The sequence below is a fragment of the Monopterus albus genome, unplaced genomic scaffold (genome assembly GCF_001952655.1).
Source record: "Monopterus albus unplaced genomic scaffold, M_albus_1.0 scaffold290.1, whole genome shotgun sequence".
NCBI lineage: Eukaryota > Metazoa > Chordata > Actinopteri > Synbranchiformes > Synbranchidae > Monopterus > Monopterus albus.
The window spans coordinates 502712-519630 of record NW_018128170.1 but is presented as its reverse complement, the minus strand read 5'-3'; the positions used below and the strand labels follow the sequence as shown (position 1 = coordinate 519630).

General features: G+C 41.8%; 2 protein-coding genes and 1 long non-coding RNA gene across 11 annotated transcripts in view; 2 read left to right on the top strand and 1 right to left on the bottom strand.

Moving 5' to 3' along the window:
* The window catches only part of dcaf5 (ddb1 and cul4 associated factor 5), a 16704-nt gene extending 6906 nt beyond the window's left edge, over window positions 1–9798 (top strand). Inside the window, exons 6-9 of the mRNA XM_020622932.1 lie at window positions 1997–2210; window positions 3713–3779; window positions 4675–4802; window positions 7673–9798. Coding sequence (XP_020478588.1) covers window positions 1997–2210; window positions 3713–3779; window positions 4675–4802; window positions 7673–8992 — 1729 coding nt within the window. The 3' untranslated portion in view covers window positions 8993–9798. The remainder of the gene's footprint in view (window positions 1–1996; window positions 2211–3712; window positions 3780–4674; window positions 4803–7672) is intronic.
* Window positions 9799–10643: 845 nt separating this feature from the next.
* Window positions 10644–16919, bottom strand: part of LOC109973416 (uncharacterized) — a 6739-nt gene continuing 463 nt past the window's right edge. The window contains exons 2-6 of one of the 6 annotated variants that reach the window (XR_002276820.1): window positions 16789–16901; window positions 16458–16524; window positions 14664–14825; window positions 14268–14528; window positions 10644–13709 (exon numbers count right to left, since the gene is read on the bottom strand). This is a non-coding gene — a long non-coding RNA (uncharacterized LOC109973416). Of the gene's footprint in view, window positions 13710–14267; window positions 14529–14663; window positions 14826–16003; window positions 16186–16457; window positions 16525–16788; window positions 16913–16919 lie in introns of those variants that run through there. The other 5 variants (XR_002276819.1, XR_002276822.1, XR_002276821.1 and 2 more) reach the window with 5 other exon arrangements.
* actn1 (actinin, alpha 1) overlaps window positions 16195–16919 on the top strand; it is a 48609-nt gene continuing 47884 nt past the window's right edge. For all 4 annotated transcript variants that reach the window (XM_020622921.1, XM_020622920.1, XM_020622923.1 and 1 more), the window contains exon 1: window positions 16195–16550. In XM_020622921.1, coding sequence (XP_020478577.1) covers window positions 16440–16550 — 111 coding nt within the window. In that variant the 5' untranslated portion in view covers window positions 16195–16439. The remainder of the gene's footprint in view (window positions 16551–16919) is intronic.

The window sequence follows — 16919 nt, the reverse complement described above, 5'->3', positions numbered from 1 at the left end:
AGTGTTTCCTTCATGCATTCTTGATTAAATCTCTTATTCTTGCATGTATCTTGTATGACACATACATTTATATTTATATTTAAACTCCTCAGTTCTAGTACTGTTTTTCATGTCCACACTTAAATTATTCCATAATTTGACCCCACTTATAGAAATACAAAATCTTTTTTGGTTGTACGTATAGCATGAACTTTTAGATTCAATTGACCCCTTAAATTGTATCCCCCTTCCTTTTCATCAAATAAATTTTGGATTCGACCAGGTAATAAATTGTTCCTGGCTTTATACATAAACACCACGGTCTTATATTCCACTAAATCAAAGAATTTTAACAATTTAGACTGTATGAAAGCTCCATTGGTGTGATCCCTGTACCCCATCTTATGCACAATTCTTATCACTCTTTTTTGTAGTATGTACAATGGTTGAAGTGAGCTTTTGTATGTGTTTCCCCAGTTTTCAACGCCATACTCCAAATATTTTAATATCAATGCAGAATACAAAGTGCGAAGTGCTCTCACGTCCAGCATATATCTAACCCTTGCCAACATCGATATATTTTTAGCTATTTTATGCTGAATATGTCTGATATGAGATTTCCAGGATAATCTGTCATCAACCATGACACGCAGAAATTTGATTTCATATACTCGTTCGATGTTAGCACCCCCAATTTTCAATTGAAGTTGGAATAAACCTCAGGAAGAACAACAGAGAAGGAATCCCTCTTCCAGGACAGACTGAGGTGCAGCATATGTTGTGTGCACAGGAAAAATCAACATGATATATTTACAGTATGGACAATCAGAATAACAAAATTAGTTTATTGTAAACATATGAAGAACATTGTATAAACATACTGTGTGAAGAGCATGAGCCTAGAGGATGGGTCAACTTCATCTGCTTCTAGAAAACTAAAATCTACACAAATGCTCTAAACTGGAAAAAAAGAAAATTTGTTCTCATCCATGCCTGTGGTCCATGTTTGTCCTAACAGTGTCCACCCGGTGGCGCTGTTGTCCTGCTGTTAAACTACTCACCACAGGAGGGTCTTAGTGCAGAAGGTGTTTACACATGCTCAGGTTCCTGTAGGTTTAAGTTAATACACAAATGACACCAAAGATGGTAAGCACTGAGTCTTATTGCTCCTCTACTGTTGGTTCTGCAGAGGGTGCAGGGTGGTCATGTTTACAGTTACTCCAGAGAAATCCCCTTGGTTCAGTATTAAGCTTAAATAACTATTGACATTTGATTGTGTCATAATTTAATTTTGACAAGTCTCTTTAATCTTGTGATAAAGTGCAGATACATCCATTTTATAGTATTTCTTCAGATTAGGTTATATGTCAGTTGCTTTAAATACAGGTTTTTGTGATAACATTTATTATTTTGTTAGTTTAATTAAAAAATTCCACAAATTATGTATTCCAATCCAGAAATGCCAAAGAAGAGAAATCTCTATCCACAGCTGAAGAACAAGACTGAGCTGTGGCGCTCATGCTTTTAGTATAAAAACCTATTTTGAATCAAAAGCCCTTAGAAAACCAGATGCTTTCCTGTGGCTTTAACAGCTTTCTGTTGTATTCACAAGGTAAACATAACAGCTTCTCTCAAGGAACATTTGAAAATGTCAGAGCTATTATTCTCTGTTCTTTTAAGCCATGTGATAGACATTTTGTGTCCTGCTCTTGGCTAGCTTAGCTAACAGCTTTCTACTGAACTACTGCATGTGTTTGTTCCTCTAAACATGTGAGTTATTTTATTAACTGTGCATGTGCAGTGACATCTCAATACACACAAGTTTCAGAACATGAACATACAGATCCCACTAATGAAAAGCAGAATCATAATAATTCAGTTCACAATCCTATGCAAAAAATATGCACAAGCAAACCTGTGTCTACTGTTTGTAGTCAGTTTTGGCTCCTATATTTAGAGAAGAGATGCTCTTCTCACTTCTCATTTATTGGTGCATGCTCTGATTTTGTCCTTTCAGCTCCCTGCTTCGTTATGGAGGCAGCATGTCTTTGCAGAGTGCCATGAGTGTTCGCTTCAACAGCACTGGCACACAGCTGCTGGCGCTGCGTCGCCGCCTGCCGCCCGTCCTCTATGAGCTGCACTCCCGCCTGCCCAGCTTCCAGTTTGACAACCAGGGTTACTTCAACTCCTGCACCATGAAAAGCTGCTGCTTCGCTGGAGACAAAGATCAGGTTGGTCATCGTGCATGTAAAACTGCTGCTGCTACCACTGTTACTTGTATTAGAGATGATAGAAACTTGGTTACCAAGGTAAAAACATGGTATAAAATATAGGCTTGTGTAAAATCAGAGCAGTCCAGCAGAATCTAAAGGCATTCATTTTATATTCTAGTCAGGATCCCAATATGAGTTTCAGTCTTATAAACGGGGAACTGTAGAGCATGTGTGAAATATTATACAAGACATCTGCAGTATTTCACTTCATGTACATGTGCAGTCTTAACAGCAGTGCTTGGGTATAATGTATTGCACCCAGGAGTATGCTTTACCTTCTGACAGAGCAAGCACACACAGAATAGAGAAGTGATGTCAAACAGTAGAGTTATTGTTTTATTTGTCTGTGTGGTTATCTAAAATGAAATGTAAGAAGAAAACTGGCCACATGTAGGATCAATAGAAAGAGTAAATTAGTTCCTTCTGTGAAACTGGGACGAAGTGTTGGAGGAACACCAGAAGCTGCTGTGCTCAGCCAACGGGCCTCCCGTTGGTCCCGCTCAGACATGACATCACCCAGCAGTCATGTTTATTATGTTAACATTATCCTCGGGTGTCCGGGGAGCTCATGAAGGCTTAAAAATGATCCTCTCCTACAAGAGTGAAGAAGAAGGTTTTAAAGCTATGGAATCTACAAGGAGGTTTCTGGGTGGATCTGTTTACCTGCTACCAATAGTATTTGCTTCTTCACCACCAAGGCATTCTGGACATGTTTAAGGCCAAATGTATGGTGTAACCAAAACTTCTACAGCACTGGGAGACATTAAAATGTAATAGTTACAGGTAAATAAAGCTCTTAGCTATCCATTCTTGCACAGTTCATATCCAGGTTACAGTGGGAGGTTGGTTTCACACACTTGTAGGCCAAATCAAAAACTAAGCATTCAGGATCAGTGCTGCATTTTATTCTTTGGCCGCTGTAGTGAGTGACTGCAGGGGGCGCTGTCACGTGGTTTTGCTTCTGCTCATCTGTACCTAGGAAATTTAAAAAAATGCTGGATCCAGTAATTACCAGGTACCTGACATTTCCTCTTAGTTCTTTAAAGACTGAACAATCCCAAAAACATCTATCAGGTGTCAACAGAAGCACATTAAAATGAAGCTCGCGATTTCTGACAGGACATTAAAAACTGCAGCCTTTCTGGTTCATTTTAGCCTTTTTTTAACTTGTTGCTTTAGGATGTGTGTTAAAGGAGTGAAGAACACCCCCCACTTGTACTCAGTCAAAACTTACCTTAAGCGATAGGTTTAAGTGGAACCATATGTTTACACAGTCTAATAACCGTTCAGGCGGGGAGCAGGAGCTCTGTCAGGGTCAGACGCTCAAGTCAGGAGCCTGTTTGCTCACACATTATGCAAAGCACTCTGATAAGATCTAGTGGCTTTGTGCCATATGAAAGTTTTATCATAGAAAATCAAGCAGACTTAACCTCTAAACATCCCTCTGTTTTCTCCCTCAGTACATCTTGTCTGGGTCGGATGACTTCAACCTCTACATGTGGAAAATCCCAAAGGACCCAGAAGCAGGTGAGTTACTGAGTCTGTCTGCACTGGCTGCATATTTATGTGGATGTACACTCATGTGTAGGCCTTGATTCCCTGTCATTTTTGTGTGTCTGTAATATATCCTTCTGTCTACTCTGCACTATAGTGGAGCACTTTACATAGTTTCATTCTTGTGTTTGCTTTGTGTAAAAGGAACTTGTTTGTAGGACAAAGTTTTGGTGACGTATTGTTCTCCAGGATTAAAGATTTCATTAGCATCAGGCTAAACAAACCTGACCCCGGCGGTTGCAGGTTTGGCCACAGTCGTAAACATAATGTCCCCTCTGTGCTTTTTACCCAAGAGCCTCGGCCCAGTCTGAGGTTTGCCCTCAGCTAATTTGGTCACAGTATATTTTCCATGCATGAGTAACTATCCTATATAACATTGGTCTGTTTATACAGTCGTCTGTTTTAAAGAGGTTTAGGATGAGTTCATATCAAACTGCACCACGTGTTTCAACCTGGTCGGACCAACTACAAAACCGGGGTAAATGCTGAAAAGTTAGAAGTAGCTGCTCCACATATTCTCACTGTGAACACAGCTCTAATTACTCTGGGAAGAAAATCCCCAAAGTGCAGCAGTCCAAGAATGTGGGTCTGTGGCACCACCTGACACATTTATGGATCTTATTTTCCCTGGAGTTGCTTAAACTGAAAATATGTGCCCTGGGCTGATGTCAGACCGTATTATTAGGATTTCACTGCTGCTGTGCAGGAAGGTTTAGAATCAGGTTCAATGACTGTGGCTGTTTGTGTTGCTGAATCAGTTTGTCTTAATGAATCCCTGTCATCGTCCTCCATCTCTGTGGTCCTGACCTCATGCGTTTTGTCTGCCAGTGTGACACTGACAAACTCACACTGTGGTTTTACTTTTAAGGAGGACCAGGGCGCGTGGTGAATGGCGCTTTCATGGTGCTGAAGGGTCACCGCTCTATTGTGAACCAGGTCCGCTTCAACCCTCACACCTACATGATTTGCTCCTCTGGTGTGGAGAAAGTCATCAAGGTTAGTAAAGGAATATCACTGATGTACCATTAAGAAATGTTTTTGTTTTATTTTCAAGAGGGCTAGCAGTGAGTTGCAACTCGTTTTTACACTGAGATGCCGCACTACTGCCGTTCCAAAGGGTCGCCAATATCCCGCCCTGGTGCTGTTTGTACAGAAAAAGCTAAGGCATAATCATGAGCCACCCTGTGAATTCAGACAGCAGGCCGGCATTCCGCCCCAGAGGTGCAACACGATGTCGCTCTTCATCAACTGTGACATAAATCTTTTGCCGGTAGTCTACAAACCAAAACAAAAATGGCAGGAGAGATAAATGCAGGTATAGCTTTGTTGGTTCTTCAAGCATTTATTTTACCTCATGCAAAATTTGTTGGAGTGGTTCTTGCTATGTGTGTGAATGTCATGGGCAATAACTGCAATGAACACATTTGTGAGATCAGGAATGCTTTGACCTGTGAGTTAGAGAGAAGCCGAGAACAGTTCGAGGCACAGAGGCATGCAGACTTGAGACGCCAGTGATAGTGTTGTGCACATGTGGTGTATTTTTTCTGTGGTACTTTTTTAATTTTCTCAAGACTTAAACTATTAAATTTAACTTTAATAAGATGGCAGGGCAACACAACCCTGCAATAAACACACACCATAATGAGAAAGAACTCAGATTGTGTTCAGGTCAGTTCACACAGCTTTATTCTTGCGTGCGCACACACACACACACACACACACACACACACACACACACCTATGGCGTCATCACAATGCAGCACTTGGTTCTGGACTGCCGGCTCACCCTTTCTACAAAGAGTGCGTCTCCCCTTTGTTTTGCCTCTGGTGCTACTAACGCGGACCAGAGGCACAGTGAAATGGCCCGCCATTCTGGCTTAGCGCCTTACACACAGAAAACAAGATGGAAGAAAGACGCACCGATCCCACCTTGAAAAAGTGTGTGAGGGGCTACTGAGAGGTAAATCTATTTACTGCATCATCAGCATCTGTAAGTGGGCTGTGACACATTAGTCTCTATACCCTCAGACAGCAGATGTGCCTTTAAGTGAGACATTGATCTCCAGTGACACCTCACAGTGCTGACTTTCCTCTGTGGAGCAGGAAATGAAATAAAGATGGATTTTCTCTATCACTGACCGAAAAACAGATGATGGCGAGCATGTCCAAAAACTGGGTCATGGAAAGATAGAAATAGCTCCACGGCTGCATCGTGTTTAAACCAGAGCCAGACTGTGATATAGTGCCAGGCTTTCAACCCTTTTAGCAGTTTAAAGTAACCTGGATCAAAGACCAGCAGCTCCATAATAGCACCAGAAAATCGGTAGTATTGGTAAAGCTTGTACTGTCACACAAGCTTGACTGGCCATCAAGATCCGTTTTATTTTGTAGTTACACTTAAATTCTAAAGTTTCCCAGCATTTACAATTTAAACACTTAAAAGCATCATGGTAAAAACCATCTCAGCGATTCTTCTTAATCTTCTAAAACAGTTTGTGTTGATGGGTCGAGGTTTTTAAGCAGTATCTGTAACCTTAAGTTTTGTTTTGCTTTTTAAACAATCATAGCACGCAGCAGCTGCGTCCCTATTTTACTAATCTTTGTCAGTGAGCGCTTTCTGAGTCACTGTCTTCTCCTGCTGCTGACCTTATGAATAAACCAGGGAGCATGTGAAGTGGGCAGGTAGTCAGTTATTGTGCTAGCCCTCACTGGAACAGAATACATGTTATTTTTCATAACCTTTACTCGTATATGAATAAGCAGTTCACTCCACTCAGTTGTTCTTTTCTATCAAATCAGCTCAGCTATTTAAGATCTGAGTTCACAGTGTTGTTAAAATGCCAGTTTTGGTAGATTAATTATGTTCTTAACATCAGCTTATTGAGGTGTTGGTGTGCATGGATGCATGCCAACTTTAATTATTCATTCTATAGCCCACAGCCTGTTTAATGACTGAGGACATACCTAACATGATACATCTTATAGGTACTTTCTTACAGCACTCATCCCCCTGACATATTGGAAGTGGTTACCACAGTGGATGTATTTGTACTGACATAGCAGGAACTCCTCCAGACATTTTTATCATAATGTAATTTTACAGTCTTGACTCAGACTGATCTTTATCAGTCAGGTTAAACTTGCTCTGTGCAGTGTATGACCAGTAGTAGTGCTGTGGAGCAGTGTATCACTGAGCACACAACCAGCATAACACACAGTGATGCTGTTCAGCATGTTGACAGTGTACGGCAGTAATGTGCAAAGAGGCACAGTGTCGTATTCCGGCAGTAGCAGTGAAGATGCAGCTAACATTGCTGTAGAATTTAAACCGTAAGAAAGATTAAGTTTCTTTTTGGTCAGGACAGTAATACATACTCTCTGTTTTCTATATTTGACATGTGATAAAGGCTTAGGTTTCAAACTGTGGGCCTCTGCACTCTCCCTTCTCACCATTCATTTTTCATATTGTCATTCTTCTGATCTGTCCCACTTGAAATCTTTAACCTCTGTTGTCTCCCTTTCCCTCCTCTGCTTATAACTGTTCACAGTTGCTGGTCCTAAACTCTGGAATGATTTACCACTGTTCATTAGACAAGCCTCTACCCTGTCTGTTTTTAAGTCTCTTTTAAAAACTCATTTATTTTCCCTGGCATTTTGATATTTGTGTTGATTTTAGTCTTTTTTTTAATTTTTTATATTGATTATATTTTATATTGTTGTTTGTGGGTTTATAATTTATAGTGTTTTATTGCAATGTACAGCACTTTGGTCCACTCTGGTTGTTTTTTAGTGCTTTATAAATAAAGCTGGTATGGTATGGTATGGTATAACTACATTCCTCCCTATTGCTCCTCTGTCTATCCAAGGTGTGGAGTCCCTACCAGCAGCCTGACAGTCTGGGTGATCTCGAGGGCCGTGTGGAGGACAAATCGCGCAGCCTCTACACCCATGAGGAGTACATCAGCCTGGTGCTCAACAGCGGCAGTGGTCTGTCCCACGACTATGTCAGCCAGTCCATCCAAGAGGACCCCCGCATGATGGCTTTCTTTGACTCACTGGTTCGTAGAGAAATTGAGGGCTGGAGCTCCGACTCGGACAGTGACCTGAGCGAGGAAGCCATAATGCAGCTTCACGCCCGTGGACGTCGTTCCACCCGGGCCACACCAACGGCTCCCTCCATTGCCTCTGCTGCAGGTCACCACAGTGACTCTGATAACTCGTCATCTTCCTCTCTGGCTGGACCTGATGCTTCAGGAGGGGAGGACCCAGCTGGGGTGGAGGGGGAGGAGCGGCTGAGGAGACGAAGCAGGCATCAACAACATCAGTCTGGCTTTCAGATGAACGAGGACTCAGACTCAAGTGAGTTTTGGCTTGACCCCATGCCCCGGCCTCGCTCCCCGAGTCCCAGGGACAACTCCACACTGTCCAGCCCCACGTCCTCCTCTTCGCTTCCTGCCGGGGCTTCCAGCTCCTCCTCATCCACTTCTAGCTCCAGCAGTGATGACGAGGAGCGGCGTAGTGCAGTAAGGCGGCGCAACGTCATGAGGAGACGACGCATGCATGTGGTTTCCAGAGCTGGAGATCGACCTGAGTCCGTACAGGCTCTGTTCTCAGCTATTGACTCCTGCAGTTACCCATCGATCTCAATCGATGACCTGTCTTCCTCCTCGTCAGCTGAGGAACAAAACTCTCTCCAAAACAAGGTCTGCACTGGTGGCACTAGAGAGGAGGAAAAATGTCTGAGCCCTTCTGACTTTGTATGTATGAGCCCAGTAATGTCCCCTGAGAGCCAGGAGAATGAGGAAGGGAGTGACAGAACTGAGATGGAAAGACACCGAACTGCCTCTCCTCAGTCACTGGACGGTCTCAGGACCGGAGGGAAAGCTGCTACAGAGCCAGCTCCAGACAGCTCAGATAGTGGAGAGCCATGTAGCAGCTCCGTGGCTCTAGACAGTAACTCCCAGAGCCGACGTAGCCCTGGAGTGAATGGCCAGCACCGGACTGTGGCACCATATGTTGGTGAGAACCGCCATGTCTCCTCAGAATCAGAGGAAGAGACTGGCGTTGCACCTGAAGACACCAGACCACGGAGAGGAAGTGTCCCGCCACAGGGCGCTCTGAAACGGACTCATGTAGGATCAGAAGAGTCTGGCTCCTCTCCCTCAGAAAAGAAGTTAAAAACATAATGACATCTTTTCATTACAGAGAGAAATCCTTTTTTTTTAAAGACTTAGTTTAGGAAGTGGGTTTTTTATGGGTTTTTACAACTCAGCTTTTTCATTTTGCGCCACCTTTTCACAGATGCACATGAACTCGCTGTCTATAAGCAGACGGCGTTAAGCAACTAAAAAAGTGTGGGTGATTTTTGTTTCAGAACAAAACAGTTGGACAGTGTCATCATTCTTTACGTCAGACACAGATAACAAAAGATGGCTAATATAAGACATAAGCTAAATATTGTTAACTGGTATTTCTGATGGACATGCTGCTCTTTGACATTCATGCCTGATCAGTTTCTCTCATGATCTGGTTTTAGCAAAAAGCTCCACTGAGGGTTTGGAGCTCTTCCAGCCTTAACAAGTAAAGGTATTAAGGAGGACAAAAGCTTTTCAGCATTTTAATTTCTGAGGTTTTGCACTGAGCACAAATCTGATCGGACTTATTCTCGTTTCTAAGCGATTCTCGGTTGAGGCTGCTTCAGGCTGCCTGAAGAATCGACTGTCTCAGAAATCCTAAGGAGCTCCATTTGTTTATTAAACTGTGCACTGAAATGATGCATTCAGTGTCTCCACCAGTTGTTTCTATCTCATTATCCAGCCCCTGGGTACCATAACAAGCAGGCTCGCTTTTGTTTTCCTGCAATTAAAAACTCATTTGTTCTCAGAACCATGACTTGTTCCTGAGGCTTCGCTGAGTTGATGGGTGAAGTGTTTACTTATTCTGTTATGTCATTTGGATACAGTCAAAATCAAAGTTGTTTTTTTTTTTTTTTTTAGAACATTTTTGTACATTTGTGTCCTCCACTACCATGTACTAAACCAGGGTGCCATGGCAACGCAGCATCAGCTCCCCTGTGAAAGTAGTGTGAGGTCCATTAAGCTGGCCAGTGTCAGCCATAATGGAAGATTTTATTTACTCAACCAAAATGCAGTCTTGATTAAAGCTGTTATTGGCAGTCTGACACTGTCAAATTGTTTGTCCATCTCCGAGGAGACCTGACATTATAGTACAAATGTCATGGGCCACTCAGAAAAAATGTAATTAAGCAGTTGACAAAACAAACTCATCACAAAGTCTGTTTTAATCGGATCACACGATCTGTTCTGCTCTGTGGTTATGGACTTAAAGATTTTTTGAGCACTTCAAGGCTAAATGGTTGAGACTGAGAGCTCACTCTGGGCACAAAAATGGTCTGACTAAACGGTATCCTGAGAATACTGTAAAAACTGAGAATCAAACTTCATCTGCAGAGGAAGACTGATTTCATTAAAAGCTGCAGAACACCTGCTAAATGGACCTTGTAGTTTGATGGTTTTGTCAACTACTGCCTCCAAGTTCAAGAATAAACGTTCACTATTAATTGAAAGAGTTGTTCTGGGTAATGTTTTATAACTTTAAGAAGTGTGTTTAAGTATTTTACAGCACCATTCCTCCAGGTAGTTTTATAAAACTCTTAATTCTGAAGTATACACTGAGTCTAGAGGGTTTTTTTTGTAAATTGTATTTTAACTATGTGGAATGTAATATATTCCTTTTTTTTTTCTTTTTTTTTTTTTAAGTTTAGTAGCATTACAGATCATTTTCTTCAGGTGGTTTAAGACTTTTTGCAGTTGATGAACTCTAAAACTATGCCCCAAAAATAATAAAACAGTCTGCAACAGTGTTCAGCAATGATGAATTTCATTCATTATCATGTCCACTGAGAATGCAGCCAGTGGAGCTAATAATGATAATGAAACTAAATTTGGATATTTACTGCTCTGAGTTGGTCAGTTTTCTGTAAATGTTCTGTAACAACATATGCAGTATCTCTGAGCGGTGGTGGATAAATTCTCAGTCGTGTCTGTTTATTTGTTTTATTAGCTAACAAGTAGTCACATTTAAAATACATTTCATCTAAAAACAATGGGACCAGTTAAATGTCAGCCATGTTTATTTTTTTAACTGAAAATACAGAGGGCATGATGTCATACAGGTGGATTTCATGAAAATAAGCTAATGGAAAAGTTCAGCATTCCTAAAAGAAGAGAGGATCTTGACCTGACCATAAGTGGACGAGTGTTTTTTCAGCAGATAACTGTTCCACACCTACTCAGATTTCCCACCAGTGTAATGATTGTCTGTGCAGCACATCACGTCATTGCTTTGAAGAAACTGCATACTCCTGTCTCCACTTGAGCAACAGCACTCCTCTCCCAGACAAAGCAGACTTGCTAGAGGGCACAACAGCAGCTGCTGGGAAAGATTACTAAAGAAAACACACCACATGGCATCACAGCCTCTCGAGCTAGTAGCGAAGTGATAATCTGAGGGTGGGCAGATGTGCATTGGAGGGTTATCCAGTTGTTCATACAGCTCTCTTGTCGGAATAATTTCCTCTGCTTCTCAGAACTTGTCTGTATGGCCATCACTTATCTGCAGGAAGTAGACACTCTTCATTTAACTCACATGCATCTCCTAGGACAAGTATTCAAATAGGGATTTTTTTATTTTTTTGTGGTTTGACTGGAGTGTGGCTGCTGGGTTGCATATGGTTTAATGATTAATTACAGGCTGCAGATGCAGAGGTGTACAAGCGAGTCAGCGTTTGTAACAGCTAACACTACAATTTCACAGCTGCCGTGTCAATCAAAATTATGTGGAGCGTTGGATTTTCTTGGAAGAATTAAATCACTTCTGCTTTTGTTACACACAAAGCTGAAGTGTCTATCGGTAGTCGCACTGAAGGACAATGGCACTGGGTAGTGACCTTACAGTACTATGGCTTTTTAAGCTTTGTTTATTCAGGGACACTAAACTGGTTATATTTGCTCTTTCTCTCCCTCAAAGGTCACAACTGGGAGGAGCTCAGTGTATTCCAACAGAACAAGCATGGGTTTAGACAGATGCATCATATTGCTTTGGAAAGGGAGGGGACACCAATTCACCTCTGTTTCTTAAAGCCCTCCAAAACCATTTTGGTCAGTCAGCTTCTTACTGACACTGCAAGAGTTTTCAGACAAAGTTGGAAAAGTTTTGTCATGTCATATGACAGTTTTGTGTTTTTGTCCTTGAATTCTGTACCGACTGCAAACTGTGCTGGGCGCGGCACGGTTAGCGTCACCACTGACAGCTGCTGAGTTTCACAACTATAACTTTTGTGGGATTGTCAAAAGACAGTAGTGTATATAGTGGATCCATTTGCACAGCCTCATTACTGAGTGTTTAATGTTGCATAGAAATAGGACCCTGCCCCAATTGAATATTGCACTTGTAATGTTGTTAGACTCGAAGTGAACAGTTAAAGAAAAGTCTCAAGTGCTGCAGAAACAGAGTTATTGTCTTTTTTATAATTCCTTGTCAAAACCTGGCACATACATGGCCCACTTTTCAACTGAGCTGCTGACAGTTCTGTCAGAGTTTTGGGTGTGTGATTCTGCATTTGTGCAATGTTGACAAAACATTTCATGTGGGAAGAACAGGAATAACGGCCTTTATTCCGACTTGGGAATGTTTCTGCATTTTCCCACAGTGGTTAGTCTTAGTGATAACCTTGGTTTCACCCACATAAATGGCCTCAATTGGCTTCGTTTGTTGTGTTATGTCTTTGTGGCAGTTTGTTACCAGATGAAAGCAGAAGCAAGCAACCTTTGCCTATAAAATGAGCCAAATCCATTTTATTACTGTTAAAGCTGGGGTTGTTTGTGACGCCGCTTGTGATTCGGATGCCTCCTCTGACTTTCAGAATTACAAGTTGGAGGGTGACATGAACTGTTTTTCCTAACTAGCTGCTTATAATCAGTTTAATTGACACTGACGTCGAACATGGCGTTATGCTAGTACCAGCTAATGTAGCCTTGAACTGCAAGCCTCAAACAGAGATGAGGAGCAGGCTACAAACATTTGGTTTCAGCTCAGCCCAGACAGATGCAGAGGCAGTTCATCAGATCTTGTGCAGCTCAAAGCTACGAAAAGCTTTATGCAACTTTTTTTTTTCTACGTCCGCACCCCCCAACACCTGTGAGCAGACTTTGATCTGTAGAATGGGTGGAGTTCCCCTTTATTTGACACCTGATCTTTTAGTCGATGCCAGACCCCTCCTATTGCTGAGTTGTATTCTAGTAAAGCAAACCTTTCCTTTTAGTTGAATAATACCATTCTTTATCCTGGGCCTGCAGTGTGTTTATTTTAGTCCCGGGTGGTGTTTTAGCTCAAGTGGTTTCACCACTAACCCAAACACATGTACAACTAGATGAGATTATCATGTTTGTTCCGCTGTATCCCATAGGAGACTCAGCTTTAACAACAAGGACAGCTATTTAAGAATTCCCCTACCAACATGACAGGAATACCTTGGACACTTGCCAGAGAGCAGACAGAGCCAAACACCATCTCTTCACATGACCCATGAGGCTTGAGCCTCTTTGCACCACAGACTCTCTACAAGATATTCCGGGTTCTGCTCAGTAGTATTATGTTGACGTCAGGTAGCAGGCCCGGGAGACATTTCCCAAAGCTGCCCAAAGCGGAGTGTGCTGCCAGAGTTCAGTGATTAATCACAAAGAGTTAATTGATGTGTTTAATATGCCATCATTTGCAGCTTTGAGAGGATGAGCTTCTTTTGGCAGCTGGCCAGTTCCTGTTGCTACTCTGTGGGTTGGGCCTCTTCCAGTGTGGTTGTGTGTTTGAATGACATAATGGACACTGTAGAAATGGAGACAAATTGTAGAAGCTCGTTAGTAAATTAAATACCAAAGTAGCAATTGCAGACCTTTTAGCCACATTAGCAGAACAGCTCCAGGACTAGTAATGTCAGTTTATCGACCACTTTAGCTCAGGCAGAAATATCACAACAACGATTGGATGGATTACCATGAAATTTTGTTTAGCCGTTTATGTTCCCCTCAGGATGAACTGTGGTGATCTCTTAGAGGCGCTGCAGCACATTTTATTGTGCTTACATGAAGTTGCACAAACATTCAATTTAAAAAAACAAAAAATGGTCAAAATTGAAGCAGCAGAGGCTGAGAAATTTTCTATAATTCAATTTGGAAGCATCTTTTATTAGTCTATCCTGCCTTTTTTTTTTTCAAACCACATAATATCAGTTTGTAAAATAGGATTTGTACAACAAATTCTATGGCTCAAGCTCATGCTGAGATTTTTAAAACTTTGGAAAGTTCATTTCACAGGAGACAATAAGCAAGTTTTCACAGGCTGTGTGGTAGCATACCCCTAAAGGATAACTAAAGTTATTATTACCTTACTGTTAGTGAGTGATGCCATTGCCTTCCATCACCCCACTGAGGCTGCTGTTGCTCTGTAGCGGATGCACCTCTGCACAGCAGTCACAGCCGACTTCCTTCAGCCGGGGACCGGGCGGTGAGCTGGCTGTCTGCTCCCTGTCCATGACATCACTTTCCCAAACATCCACCAATGGAAGTTTGTCCATATATGGAAGAGCACTCCACTTTCTCCTGCCTGTCAGGGCTGTCCCGTGTCGGCATCAGGTCGGCATCTGTCCTGCGGTGTGTGTGTGTGAGAGAGAGAGAATGAAAAGAGAGAGTCAGTTTACCTTACAAGGCAGACAGACCTGGCCATTGCTTCACATGTTTACAGAGGCTGCGTTGTGACTGGTTGTGACTGGTTGTGACTCACTTTTCTTTCTGAATGACTTGAAACCTTCTGCGCACGAGTACAGTGCTACTGTGGATAGATTAGGCTACTAAGCAGGCTGACCGGGCAAAGGCCCAGGGGTCCAAGCATCAGTGGTCACCTAGAGCTCACCCACAAAATATCCCAGAAAGAGGGGGAAAACAGCTGGAATGAGACGAAACAACCACAAAGAGATGAAACGTCCACCAAGACACACTAAACAACTGCAAGGAGATGCAAAACAGCTACAAAATGACAACACTCAAGACGACCTCGATGAGATAAAAAACAAAAGGCTTTTTACAAGGCTGCGCCCAAGTTCATCAGTGCTGCTGCATACTATGGGTTACCATTAGTATGCAGTTTACAGAACCCTTTTCTAGCTGTTTATTTATATTTATTGATTTATCTATAACAGCTTTGCCTTTAATTTAGAAATTTTATTTCAAAATATAATTTTATACAATGCAAAATACAAAAGCATACCAGACCGTAAAAATACTCTTAAGTAAAAGTCATGTATTCAAAATGTTGCTTAAGTAAAAGTATATAAGTGGAAACTACATACTTGAAGTACCAAAAGTAAAAGTACTTATTATGCAAATGGCACATTTCACATTAATGCATATCCTGTTATTGGATTTTTATTATTGATGCTTTTTTATTTTTGTCACTTTAATGTTGCAGCAGGTAAAGGTGGAGCTAATGTTAACTACCCTGTGTACTTATAATTGGAAGTACTTTTCATACTTCTGGGTAGTTATGAATTTTACCACAGAGGATCAGAAAGTCTTAATAATATGTCATAATGCATTTCTTTATTATATTTTTCATCTATTTTTATTCTGAATCAAAGTAATCACAGCTGTCAAATAAATGTAGTGGAGTAAAAAAGTAGCTACAACGTTTCCCTCTGAAATGTAGTGGATTTAAATGTATAAAGTATCATAATGTGGAAATACTAAGTACCCCACAAATACTTCAGTAAATGTAGCTACCTATCTCCATAATTAAAAGAGTACTCAAATTTGTACTTAAGTGCAGTACTTGAGTAGTAAATGTACTAAATTACATTACACCATTGCTTTTACTAAACTTAGAATGCAGGACTTTTAGTTTCTTACTTTAATTAGCCTATGTAAAGATCTAATAATTAAAAACTCAGCCAAAACAAGCAACCCGCTTCGTGAGGGAATGCTGAAAACAGTTATCTAGTTCGCTCAAATTCTCCAGTTTTAGAGCTTTAGTTACATAGTTTAAAGTAGCGCGTCACACTTGTTTTATGCTAATTACAGTCTGAAGTGTCCTCGCAGTCAAACACACGGATGTTTGGATCAACCTACTGCCGTGGGTATAAACCCTCAGCACTGACAGCCCAACCGACCAATCCGCTTCAGGGAGGCGGGATCTGCAGCCCAGAGACGTCCAATCAGATTCCTCGGTCGGTTATCGATTCAATTTGTCTGAAGCAAAGTTTTTGCGTCTGTCGCTCCTTCGACAGTAGAACTGCCTACCGCTGAGTACTCCCGCTGGGCAAAAACAGAGCAGATAGCGGAAGAAAAGAGGCATAGTCGGAGGGGGGAGAGCGAGCGAGAGAGAGAGAGAGAGAGAACGAGTGAGAGGGAAGCCGGGGGTGGACCGTTAATTTCATCCACACACCGTCTTGAATGCGTGGAGGAGAGTAGACTGAGATACTGCTGTAAAACATCACCTCGCCTAGGACCGGGGGACGTACCAGAGAAGCACACACAGCGTCTATATATAAAGCTTTAAAAATACATGCATAACATGGATCACCTTTATGATGAAGAAGGTAATTACATGCAACAAGAAGACGACTGGGATCGAGATCTCCTCTTGGATCCTGCATGGGAGAAGCAGCAAAGAAAGGTGAGAGACTGACTTCCTTCTCCCTCCGGTGTAAAGGTGCGGAAGTGGGGTTGTCGCTTGTCATAATAATAATAATAGGCTGTTAAAGCTAATTGTTACTAATAAATAGGCTGGATGTGCAGTGTGCGGTTCGATACTTTGATTGTTTGGTCAGCACAGCCAGGAGGCGACCGATAAACACAGAACAACCAAGTGACATCTGTTTAATTATCGGACTTATTGTCTCTTTGCTAATCACCTGTGCGGCTCTCGCAGCTACTTTTATCAGGAGTACGGTTGTGTTCCCAAACTTTTCTCGCCTCCGGATCTCACTCACACTCGCACATATGCTGTATAGCGTTGTGAAATGTCCTGTAGTCACATGCAGGC